General features: G+C 50.6%; 1 protein-coding gene across 1 annotated transcript in view; it reads right to left on the reverse strand.

Annotated features, from left to right (window-relative positions):
• LOC145353487 (uncharacterized) overlaps window positions 1-13,623 on the reverse strand; it is an 80,885-nt gene that overhangs the window by 40,043 nt on the left and 27,219 nt on the right. Inside the window, exon 2 of the mRNA XM_080204292.1 lies at window positions 12,897-12,926. Within this exon, the coding sequence (XP_080060418.1) occupies window positions 12,897-12,926 (30 nt within the window). The remainder of the gene's footprint in view (window positions 1-12,896; window positions 12,927-13,623) is intronic.

Below are 13,623 nucleotides of genomic sequence, written 5' to 3' on the forward strand. Positions count from 1 at the left end.
GTATCTGATCGCTGGGCTGAGGGGTCACTGGTTTAACAGGTCAAGAGTCGCACAACAGCAGATTAAAGTCCAACAGGTTTATTTGGTAGCACAAGCCTCTAGCTTTTGGAGCGTTGCTCCTTCATCAGGTGAGCACTCAGCAGCGCTCCGGAAGCTACTGGTGTTTGCTACCAAATAAACCTGTTGGATTTTAATCTGGTGTTGTGAGACTTCTTACTGTGTTTTCCTCAGTCCAACATCGGCATCTCCACATCGTAACAGGTCAGCCAGGGTGGAGGAGTGCTCAAGCCTTTGGGTCCAGTCCACAGGATTACTGACTGACCACAGAGTAACTGACCATTCCATAAGAACATAAGAAATAGGAGCAGGAGTAGGCCATCTAGCCCTTCGAGCCTGCCCCGCCATTCAATAAGATCATGGCTGATCTGTCATGTCTCAGTTCCACATTCCCGCCCTCTCCCCATAACCCTTAATCCCCTTGCCTATCAAAAACCTATCAACCCGCGTCTTAAAAATATTGAGCGAGGCAGCCTCCACCACTTCAATGGGCAGAGAATTCCAGAGATTCACCACCCTTTGAGTGAAGAAGTTCCTTCTCAATTCCGTTCTAAACCGTCCCCCCTTTATCCTGAGGCTGTGCCCTCTCGTCCTACTGTCCTTCCTGAGCGAGAAGAGCCTCTCCACCTCTATCCTATCCATCCCATTCAACATCTTATACGTCTCAATGAGATCTCCCCTCATTCTTCTAAACTCTAACGAGTACAAGCCTAGTTTATTCAGCCTCTCCTCATAGTTCAACCCCCTCAACTCCGGAATCAGCCTAGTAAACCTCCTCTGCATTCCCAAGACCAAAATATCCTTGCGCAAGTGCGGCGACCAAAACTGCACACAGTACTCCAGCTGCAGCCTCACCAGTGCCCTATACAGCCCTATTCTCAGTGTAACTGATCAGTCCCAGTGTAACTGACCATCCCCAGAGTAACTGACCAGTCCCCAGAGTAACTGACCAGTCCCCAGAGTAACTGATCATCCCCAGAGTAACTGACCAGTCCCCAGTGTAACTCACCATCACCAGTGTAACTGACCATCCCCAGAGAAACTGACCATTCCCAGAATAACTGACCAGTCCCAGTGCAATTGACCATCGCCAGTGTAACTGACCATTCCCAGAGTAACTAACCACCCACAGTGTAACTGACCAGTCCCAAGGATAACTGACCATTTCCAGTGTAAATGACCAGTCCCCAGTGTAAATGACCAGTCCCCAGAGTAACTGACCAGTCCCCAGAGCAACTGGCCATCCCCTGTGTAACTGACCAGTCCCAGAATAACTGACCAGTCCCCAGTGTAACTGACCATCCCGAGTAACTGACCATCTCCAGTGTAACTGATCTGCCCCAGTCTAACTGACCATCCCCAGTGTAACTGACCATCCCCAGAGTAACTGACCAGTCCCCAGAGTAACTGACCAGTCCCCAGAGTAACTGACCAGTGCCCAGAGTAACTGATCATCCCCAGAGTAACTGACCAGTCCCCAGTGTAACTGACCAGTCCCCAGAGTAATTGACCAGTCCCCAGTGTAACTGACCAATCCCCAGAGTAACTGACCAGTCCCCAGTGTAACTGACCAGTCGCCAGTGTAATTCCATGTTCAAGTGAAGGTAAGTGTCCAGCAGCAGACAGCGGAATGATGATGCTGATTGGCTGTTGCAGGGAAAGTGGTTCCTTCCAGAAAGTGGTTTGTGGAGGAGTTGTTGTAAAGGGACAGTTATACCAGTAGCAGCCTGGCCTATGGCACCACACCTGGTTCTGCTGTAGAGCAGGGTTGGGCAAAGAGCAAGAGAGCAGTGATAATAGTGGACTTGCTAGTTACAGGCACAGACAGATGTTTCTGTGGCCACGATCGAGACTTCAGGTGCCAGGATCAAGGATGTCTCTGAGTGGTTACTGGAAAGGAGTGAGTAGCCAGAGGTCGTTGTACACATTGGTATCAACAACATATGTAGGAAAAGGGATGAGGTCCTGAAGTATAACTGTAGAGAGTTTGGGAGAAGGCTAAAGGGCAGGAACTCGAAGGTAGTAATTTCTGGACTACTACCAGTGCCACGTGCTAGTGAGAGTAGGAATAAGAATGTTAGGCAGATGAATGTTTGGCTTGAGAACTGGTGCAGAGGGCAGGGATTTAGATTTGTGAATCATTGGGATCTCTTCTGGGGAAGGGGTGACCTGTTCAAGAGGGACGGGTTACACCTGAACTGGAGGGGGACTAATATCCTGGCAGGGAGATTTGCTAGAGTCACTTGGGACGGTTTAAACTAGTTTGACAGGGCGGTGGAACCCAAAGCAGCAGGGAGACAGGAGAGAAAATTGAGGACAGCACAGAAGTTAAAGAGAGCACATTAAGTAGTAAAGGCAGTGTCAGTAATCTTAGTACTAAAGCCAGGCAAAAGCAGAGCAGAGAGGAAGGGAAGTCCAGATTAAGCTGCATTTATTTCAATGCAACAGGCCTGATGGGCAAGGCAGATGAACTCAGGGCATGGATGGGTACATGGGACTAGGATATTATAGCAATTACTGAAACACGGTTAAGGGAGGGACAGGACTTGACAGCTCAATGTTCCAGGGTACAGATGCTATTGGAAAGATAGAACAGGAGGTAAGAGAGGAGAGGGAAAACCTCAGCACTGACAGGGGGTATTTCTGAGAGTTCTCCACTGAGTCAATACGGGTTGAACAGAGAAATAAGAAGGGGGAAATCATTTTGATATGATTGTACTATAAACCCCCAAATATTCAGCGGGAAATTGAGGAGCAAATATTTAAGGAGATTACAGATAGCTCCAAGAAAAACAGGGTGGTAATAGTAGGGGATTTTAACTTTCCCAGCATTGACTGGGACAGCCATAGCATTAGAGGCTTGGATGGAGAGAAACTTGTTGAGTGTATTCAGGAGGAATTTTTATTCAGTTATGTGGATGGTCCGATTAGAGAGGGGGCCAAAACTTGACCTCCTCTTGGGAAATATGGGAAGGCAGGTGACAGAAGTGTTAGTGAGGGACCACTTTGGGACCAGTGACCATAATTCAATTTGTTTTAAGACAGCTATAGAGAATGGTAGGTCCGGCCCAAAAGTTAAAGTTCTAATTTGGGGCAGAGCCAATTTTGATGGTATTAGACAGGAGCTTTCAGAAGTTGATTGGGGGAGTCTGTTGGCAAGCAAAGGCACAGCTGGTAAGTGGGTGGCTTTCAAATATGTGTTAACCAGGGTTCAGGGTAAGCACATTCCTTTTAGAGTGAAGGGCAAGGCTAGTAGAAGTAGGAAACCTGGATGACTCGGGATATTGAGGCCCTGGTCGAAAAGAAGAAGGAAGCACATGACATGCATAGGCGCCTGGGATCAAGTGGATCCCTTGAAGAGTATTGAGGATGTAGGAGTAGAGTTAAGAGGGAAATCTGGAGGGCAAAAAGGGGACAAGAGATTGTCTTGGCAGATAAGGCAAAGGAAAATCCAAAGAGTTTCTACAAATACATAAAGGGCAAAAGAGTAACTACTGAGAGAGTAGGGTCTCTTAAGGGTCAACGTGCAGATCCACAAAAGATAGGTGAGATCCTATGTGAATATTTCTCATCAGTATTCACTGTTGAGAAAAACATGGATGTTCAGGAGCTTGGGGAAATAAATAGAGGTCTTGAGGAGTTTATGTATCACAGAGGAGGTAGTGTTGGAAGTCTTAAAATGCATCAAGGTAGATAAATTCGCAGGACCTGATAAAGTGTATCCCAGGATGTTGTGAGAGGCTGGTGAGGAAATTGTGGGTCCCCTAGCAGAGATATTTGAATCATCAACAGCCACAGGTGAGGTGCCTGAAGATTGGAGGGTGGCAAATGTTGTGCCTTTGTTTAAGAAGGGGCTGTATTCCCAGTGTAACAGACCAGTTCCAGTGTAACAGACCATCCCCAGAGTAACTGACCATTCCCAGAGTAACTGACCATTCCCAGTGTAAGTGACCAGTCCCCAGAGTAACTGACCATTTCCAGTGTAAATGACCAGTCCCCAGTGTAAATGACCAGTCCCCAGAGTAACTGACCAGTCCCCAGAGCAACTGGCCATCCCCTGTGTAACTGACCATTCCCAGTGTAACTGACCATCCCCAGTGTAACTGACCAATCCCCAGCATAACTGACCATCTCCAGTATAACTGACCGGTCCCCAGAGTCACTGACAGGTTGCCATCGTAAGTGACCAGTCCCCAGTGTAACTAACTATTCCCAGGGTAACTGACCAGTCCCAAGAGTAACTAACCAATCCCCAGAGTAACTGGCCATCCCCAGAGTAACTGGCCAGTCCCCAGAGTAACTGACCATTCCCAGGGTAACTGACCAATCCCTAGAGTAACTGGCCATCCCCAGAGTAACTGACCAGTCCCCAGAGTAACTGACCATCTCCAGTATAACTGACCGGTCCCCAGAGTCACTGACAGGTTGCCATCGTAAGTGACCAGTCCCCAGTGTAACTAACTATTCCCAGGGTAACTGACCAGTCCCAAGAGTAACTAACCAATCCCCAGAGTAACTGGCCAGTCCCCAGAGTAACTGGCCATCCCCAGAGTAACTGACCAGTCCCCAGAGTAACTGACCATCCCCAGTGCAACTGACCAGTCCTGAGAATAACTGACCATCCCCAGAGTAACTGGCCATCCCCAGAGTAACTGGCCAGTCCCCAGAGTAACTGGCCAGTCCCAGGGTAACTGACCAATCCCTAGAGTAACTGGCCATCCCCAGAGTAACTGACCAGTCCCCAGAGTAACTGACCATCCCCAGTGCAACTGACCAGTCCTGAGAATAACTGACCATCCCCAGTGTAACTGGCCATCCCCAGAGTAACTGACCATTCCCAGTGTAACTGACCAGTCCCAAGAGTAACTGACCATCCCCAGTGTAACTGACCAGTCCCCAGAGTAACTGACCATCCCCAGTGCAACTGACCAGTCCTGAGAATAACTGACCATCCCCAGTGTAACTGGCCATCCCCAGAGTAACTGACCATTCCCAGTGTAACTGACCAGTCCCAAGAGTAACTGACCATCCCCAGTGTAACGGACCAGTCCCCAGTGTAACGGACTAGTCCCCAGTGTAACTGATCAGTCCCCAGATAAACTGACCATTCCCAGTGTAATTGGCCAGTCCCCAGTGTAACTGACCATCCCCAAAATAAATGACCATCCGCAGTATAACTGACCATTGTCAGAGTAACTGACCATCCATGGTGTAACTGACCACTCTCCAGAGTAACTGACCAGTCCCCAGTGTAACTGACCATCCCCAAAATAAATGACCATCCGCAGTATAACTGACCATCCACGGTGTAACTGACCACTCTCCAGAGTAACTGACCAGTCTCCAGAGTAACTGACCATTCCCAGTGTAAGTAACCAGTCCCCAGAGTAACTGACCATTGCCAGTGTAACTGATCAGTCCCCAGTGTAACTGACCAGTCCCAATGTAACTGACCATTTGAGAATAACTGATCGGTGCCCAGAATAACTGACCAGTTGCAGTGTAACTGACCATTTCCAGTCTAACTCACCATCCCCAGAATCACTGACCAGTCCCAAGAGTAACTGACTATTCCCAGTATAACTGACCATTCCCAGTGTAACTGATCATCCCCAAAATAAATGACCATCTGCAGTATAACTGACCATTGCCAGAGTAACAGACCATCCACAGTGTAACTGACCACTCTCCAGAGTAACTGACTATTCCCAGTGTAACTGACCAGTCTCCAGAGTAACTGACCATTCCCAGTGTAAGTAACCAGTCCCCAGAGTAACTGACCATTTCCAGTGTAACTGACCAGTCCCAATGTAACTGACCATTTGCAGAGTAACTGATCAGTGCCCAGAATATCTGACCAGTCCCAGGGTAACTGACCATTTCCAGTGTAACTGGCCATCCCCAGAGTAACTGACCAGTCCCAAGAGTAACTGACTATTCCCAGTGTAACTGACCAGTCCCAAGTGTAACTGGCCATCCCCAGAGTAACTAACCATGCGCAGGGCAACTGACCAGTTCCTTGTGTAACAAACCAGTCCCGAGTGTAACTGCCCATTCCCAGTGTAACTGCCCATTCCCAGTGCAACTGACCAGTCCCAGTGCAACTGACCAGTCCCAGTGCAACTGACCAGTCCACAGAGTAACTGACCATCTCCAGTGTAACTGACCACTCCCAGTGTAACTGACCATTCCCAGTGTAACTGACCATTCCCAGTGCAACTGACCAGTCCCAGTGCAACTGACCAGTCCCCAGAGTAACTGACCATCTCCAGTGTAACTGACCACTCCCAGTGTAACTGCCCTGTCCCTAAAGTAACTGGCCATCACCAGGGTAACTGACCAGTCCCCAGTGTAACTGACCATCTCCAGTGTAATTGACCAGTCCCCAGAGTAACTAACCAGTCGACATAGTAACTGAACAGTCCCCAGTGTAACTGACCATTCCCAAGGTTACTTACCAATCCCAAGAGGAACTGACCAATCTCAGAGTAATTGACCAATCCCTAGTGTAACTGATCATCCCCAGAGTAACTGACCACCCCCAGAGTAACTAACCATCCCTAGAGTAACTGACTAGTCCCTATGTAACTGACCATCCCCAGTGTAACTGACCAGTCCCCAGTGTAACAGACCAGTCTCCAGTGCAACTGACCATCCCCAAACTAACTGACCATCCCCAGTATAACTGACCATCCCCAGAGTGACTGACCATCCACAGTGTAACTGACTACTCTCCAGAGTAACTGACCATTCCCAGTGTAACTGACCAGTCTCCAGAGTAACTGACCATTCCCAGTGTAAGTAACCAGTTCCCAGAGTAACTGACCATTCCCAGTGTAAGTAACCAGTTCCCAGAGTAACTGACCATTCCCAGTGAAACTGACCAGTCCCCAGTGTAACTGAGCAGTACCCAGAGTAAATGACCATTCTCAGTGTAACAGACCAGTCCCCAGTGTAACTGACCATCCACTGGGTAACTGACCAGTTCCCAATGTAATTGACCATTCCCAGAGTATTCGACCAGTCCTCAGAGTAACTGACCAGTATCAAGAGTAACTGATCATCTCCAGGGTAACTGGCCATCCCCAGAGTAACTGACCAGTCCACATAATAACTGACCCTTCCCAGAGTATTCGACCAGTCCTCAGAGTAACTGACCAGTATCAAGAGTAACTGATCATCTCCAGGGTAGCTGGCCATCCCCAGAGTAACTGACCATCCCCAGAATAACTGACCAGTCCACATAATAACTGACCATTCCCAGTGTAACTGACCACCCCAAGAGTTACTGACTAGTCCCCAGTATAACTGACCATCCCTAGTGTAACTGACCGTCCACAGAGTAACCAACCATCCCCAGTGTAACTGACCAGTCCCCAGAGTAACTGACCATCCCCAGAGTAACTGACCAGTCCCCAGTGTAACTGACCAGTCCCCAGTGTAACTGACCAGACCCTAGAGTAAATGACCATTCCCAGTGTAACTGACCATCCCCTGAGTAACTGACCATCCCCAAGTAACTGACCATTCCCAGAGTAACAGACCAACCCTAGAGTAACTGACCAGTCCCCAGTATAACTGACCAGACCCTGTGGAACTGACCATCCCCAGTGTAACTGACCAGTCCCCAGTAGAACTGACCAGTCAGAGTAATTGACCATCTCCAGTGTAACTGACCAGTACCGAGTATAACTCACCAGTCCCTAGAGTAAATGGCCATCACCAGAGTAACTGACCAGTCCCTCGTGTAACTGACCATTCCCAGTGTAACTGACCAGTCCTGAGAGTAACTGACCATTCCCAGTGTAACTGACCATTCCCAGTGTAACTGACCAGTCCCCAGTGTAACTGACCATCTCCAATGAAACTGACCAATCGCCAGAGTAACTGACCAGTCAGCATAGTAACTGACCAGTCCCCAGTGTAACTGACCATTCTCATGGTAACTTAACAGTCCCAAGAGTAACTGACCAATCCCAGTGCGCATTTACACACACATTTACACAGGGGCACAGCTGACCCACACTCTCACTCCTGTTCACTCTCCTTACTCACACCTGAATTCACATCCACGCACACACACACTCTCTCACACACAACACACAACAGTCAATTCTTAGAGTAAGTGGCCATCCCCAGGGTAACTGACCAGTCTCCAGAATAACTGACCTGTTGCCAATGTAACTGACCATCCCTAGTGTAACTGACCATCCGTGGTGTAACTGACCAGTCCCAGAGTAACTGACCATCCCCAGTGTAACTGACCAGTCTCAGAGTAACTGGCCAATCCCAGTGTAACTGACCATCCTCGGTGTAACTTACCAGTCCCAAAGTAACTTAGCAGCATCTGATTCTATAACATTTTACGTCTCGATCCCGTTCTTGACTGAAACCGTCAATCCTCAATGTGAAAGCTTCTCATTTACATACGCTTACCTGCGCATTTACACACACATTTACACAGGGGCACAGCTGACCCACACTCTCACTCCTGTTCACTCTCCTTACTCACACCTGAATTCACATCCACGCACACACACACTCTCTCACACACAACACACATGCACTTACACACACACACATACTCTCATACACACACACACGCACACTCACACACACAAACATAGAGACTAATCTGTCACTCCCCACACATCACCCATCCTGCACTCCTGCACACACATAGACACAGGGATTTAATTTCCTGCCTGTCTCTCCCCTGAGGAACATTTCTCCCTGATTCACTGATTGAATTGCTGGGCAGTTACCTGCAGCTTCTTTCCCAGATGAATTATTTCACAGTGAGCTTCCAGTAATGAAACAGCAGCCTGTCGATAAATCAGTGCCGGCAGACCAGTCAACCTGTCAGCCTCAATGAAAGCCGCTGATGTATGAGTGACAGGCTGCCCATCAAATCCCTCCCATCACTCTGACCTCCAACTACAGCAGCAGGACAATACTCACAGCACGCTTCAGAACCCAAAGCTGACAGGAGAGGCCTCAGAGACCCCGTCTCCACTGCACTAGGCCTCAGAGACCCCATCTCCATTGCACCAGGCCTCAGAGTCCCAGTCTCCACTGCATTAGGCCTCAAAGACCCCATCTCCATTGCACCAGGCCTCAGAGACGTGGTCTCCACTGCACCAGGCCTCAGAGACCCAAACTCCACTGCACCAGGCCTCAGAGACCCAAACTCCACTGCACCAGGCCTCAGAGACCCAGTCTCCACTGCACTAGGCCTCAGAGACTTGGTCTCCACTATAACAGGCCTCAGAGACCCGGTCTCCACTATCACAGGCCTCAAAGACCCAGTCTCCACTGCACCAGGCCTCAGAGATCCGGTCTCCGCTGCACCAGGCCTCAGAGACCCCGTCTCCACTGCACCAGGCCTCAGAAACGCGGTCTCCACTGCACCAGGCCTCAGAAACGCGGTGTCCGCTGCACCAGGCCTGAGACGCGGTCTCCATTGCACCAGGCCTCAGTGACCCAGTCTCCACTGCACTAGGCCTCTGTTACCAGGTCTCCATTGCACCAGGCCTCAGAAACGCGGTCTCCACTACACCAGGCCTCAGAGACCTGGTCTCCACTACACCAGGCCTCAGAGACCTAGTCTCCACTACACCAAGCCTCAGTGATCCACTTTCCACTGCACCACGCCTCTGTTAACAGGTCTCCACTGCACCAGGCCTCAGAGACCCGGTCTCCACTGCACCAGGCCTCAGAGACCCTGTCTCCACTGCACCAGACCTCAGAGACCCGGTCTCCATTGCACCAGGCCTCAGAGACCCGGTCTCCATTGCACCAGGCCTCAGAGACCCGGTCTCCACTGCACCAGGCCTCAGAGACCTGGTCTTCATTACACCAGGCCTCAGAGATCTAGTCTCCACTACACTAGGCCTCAGTGGTCCACTCTCCACTGCACCACGCCTCTGTTAACAGGTCTCCACTGCACCAGGCCTCAGAGACCTGGTCTCCACTGCACCAGGCCTCAGAGACCCGGTCTCCACTGCACCAGGCCTCAGAGACCCGGTCTCCACTGCACCAGGCCTCAGAGACCCTGACTCCACTGCACCAGGCCTCAGAGACCTGGTCTCCGCTGCACCAGGCCTGAGACACGGTCTCCATTGCACCAGGCCTCAGTGACCCAGTCTCCACTGCACTAGGCCTCTGTTACCGGGTCTCCATTGCACCAGGCCTCAGAAACGCAGTCCCCACTACACCAGGCCTCAGAGACCTGGTCTCCACTACACCAGGCCTCAGAGACCTGGTCTCCATTACACCAGGCCTCAGAGACCTAGTCTCCACTACACCAGGCCTCAGTGATCCACTCTCCACTGCACCACGCCTCTTTTAACAGGTCTCCACTGCATCAGGCCTCAGAGACCCGGTCTCCACTGCACCAGGCCTCAGAGACCCAGTCTCCATTGCACCAGGCCTCAGAGACCCGGTCTCCACTGCACCAGGCCTCAGAGTCCCGGTCTCCATTGCACCAGGCCTCAGAGACCCGGTCTCCACTGCACCAGGCCTCTGTTACCCAGTCTTCACTGCACCAGGCCTCAGTGACCCAGTCTCCACTATATCAGGCCTAAGAGAAACCAGGCTGTGTTAGGCCAGGCCTCAGGCTTGTCTTGCTTGGTGCCACAGGGCATGTACTCACTGCACCATCCCCAGTTACGTTTTTTGAATATTATAATTCAAAAGTCAACAAAATTGATGTTTTGCGGGGGGTGGGGGGAGGTGGGGGAGGGGAAGTGTGTGTTAGGGGGGCCGAGGCAGGGGAAGAGAGAAGGGGAGATCTCACCCACCCTGGTGGGACACTGTTACTAAAACAAACCTGAAAGTAAATACAACTAACTAAACCAGAATGTCATTCCTGGGCTGGGGGTTAGGGTGGGAGGTGATGATTGACCCCAGTCTAGGCAGCATTGGGTATTGCTGATCTGAAATATGTCAGTGGACAGTGTGTGTTCCATTGGCCAGATACAGTAACAGGCTTAGAAGGAGGTTTGTGGTAGGAGTGAGGTTGATGAGAGCGGGCCCCTGCGCCCCCCCCCCCCCACAGGTGAGTGCCACGCTCAGTATTCTGGATGTGGTCTCACCTGGACTTCTCGTTTCTTGTCCTCCGATCCCTTTGTGATAAATGCGAACAATGTCCATCTGCTTTCCTCTTCTCTCAACCTTTACACTTCACGGTGCTAGCACAGAACCCACCACACGTCCTCTGGTGCTGCAGCTGCTCAGTGACTCGACTGAGAAATGTTGAAACTTTCCAGGAATACTCCTGACTCAGAATGTCCATAGCCTCTTGCGCGTATTCACCCAGGGTTTACTTAACAGTGGCAGATGGTTATCTTGGGCTGACAAGTGGAGAGTAACATTCACCTCACCCAAATGCCAGGCAATGACTATCTCCAACAAGAGAGGATCTAACCATCTCCCCTTGACATTCAATGACATTACCATTACTGAATCCCCTCCACTATCAACATCCTGGGGGTTACCATTGACCAGAAACTGAACTGGACCCAGCCATACTGTGGCTCCCAGAGCAGGTCAGAAGCTGGGAATCCTGTGGAGAGTAGCTCACCTTCTGACTCCTCCCAAAGCCTGTCCACCATTTACAAGGCACAAGTCAGGAGTGTGATGGAATACTCTCCCACTCGCCTGGATGACTGCGGTTCCGACAACACTCAAGAAACTCAACACCATCCAGGACAAAGCAGCCCCCCCACTTGATCGACACACCAACCACCCACCTTTGACATTCACTCCCTCCACCACCAACGCACAGCGGCAGCAGTGAGTACCATCTACAAGATGCACCGCAGTCACTTGCTAAGGCTCCTTTGACAGCACCGTCCAAACCCACCACCTCTACCCCATAGGAGGACAAAGGCAGCAGACACCATGGGAAACACTCACTGGCTGCAAGTTCCCCACTTCGAGATCCCTCGAGAGCCCGCGTCCCAACAATGGAAGCATCCTCCCGACTTCACATGTCTGTCAGTGATGCATAGCAGCCGGGATTGCAAGAGGCTGCCATCTTCCATCTGCCCAAACCTGCGCACTTGAAACAAGAACTCCAAAGAGACAAGATTGGGAAAAGCCAGAATATTTGCAATCTCCTAATCGCACCCACTGCTTACTCAACTGCGGGCAGAGTTACAGAAGATACACAACACACCATAACAATATCCCTTTTTGAATTCCCGGTGCCCAATGAGTGGACGGCAAATTCCACGCCACAGCTTGACCACATCGATAGATCACCCTTTGACCTCTGGAGGATGGTGGTTTGTGAGATTAACACTCGTTACGAAGGTTGCAAAGAGCAAACAACAATTCCACGTGCGAGATGCTTCCACTTTAATGAAGAGGAGGAATGGGTCGGGGAGGAACAGGAGGCAGGGGCAGAGATTTTGGGAGGGTCGGGGTCGGACATTTTAAGTTTGGGAAGCCTGAGCGCCCCAGCCCCGTGCCCGATGCTGCGGGAGCGAAGGAATCCCATGATGTTTCCAAGGCACAGGGTCACGTCCAATGCAAGTATCACAGAGAGTATAATTCGGATTGGCCCGCACCCTCCCCCCCCCACCCCTACCCCCGCACACACACACACAGCCCCCACTCCCCTGGCCATATCCCCGCAGTTTCAACAACCCCATACCACCTTCCTCAGAGATGAGCCCCTCTCTTGAAAGAAAAGAGGTCCGCCTCCCAACCCATACCAAGCGACTCGGCACGACAGAGTATGATTGACATACACCACGACCTCCCCCTTCAAGCCGAATGCAGAGAGAGAGAGAGAGAGAGATAGAAAAGGAGAATAAGGAATATTCACAGACCTGTGAGTCCTTGAATTCTCGGCATCGATCCTGGACAAACAGAGAGTGAGAGAAAGGAGAGAGAGAATTAACATCTTGAACATTGCATACTTTCCCCATCCCTCCCTCACACCATGATGCATCTCTCTTCAGTTCATTATCTTTCCATCCAGGACTCTCTGTCCTCCCACATTCAAACCAAAAAAATTCACCATTGAAACCACTTCCCCAATTAATTTTATTCTTTCCCAGGATGTGGGTGTGGCTAGCCGGGCCCAGCCTTCACCCCCCCCCCTCCATCCCTAACTGCCCCCTTGAGAAGGTGGTGGGTGAGCCGCCATCTTGAACCGGCTGCAGTCCCGTGTGGTGTAGGTGCACCCACAGTGCTGTTAGGGAGGGAGTTTGAGGAACTTGACCCAGCCACTGTGAAGGAACAGCCGATATATTTCCAAGTCGGGATGATGTTGTGCGGGAAGGGCTTGGAAGGAGGAACATGCAGGCAGTGGGTGTTCCTTATGGTATCTGATGCTCTTACTTTCTAGGAGGTGGCAGGTTTGGGTGGCACTGTCGAAGGAGCCTTGGCAAGTCACTGCAATGTATCTTGTAGATGGTACACACTGCTGCCACTGTGCATCGTTGGTGGAAGGAGTGAATGTTGAAAGTGGGGATTAGTGTATTAATTAACAGGGGCTGCTTTGTCCTGGATGGTGTCAAGCTTCTCGAGTGTTGTTGGAGCCACATTCATCCA

The sequence above is a fragment of the Carcharhinus amblyrhynchos genome, chromosome 15 (assembly GCF_965287045.1).
Source record: "Carcharhinus amblyrhynchos chromosome 15, sCarAmb.v2.hapA, whole genome shotgun sequence".
Lineage (NCBI taxonomy): Eukaryota > Metazoa > Chordata > Chondrichthyes > Carcharhiniformes > Carcharhinidae > Carcharhinus > Carcharhinus amblyrhynchos.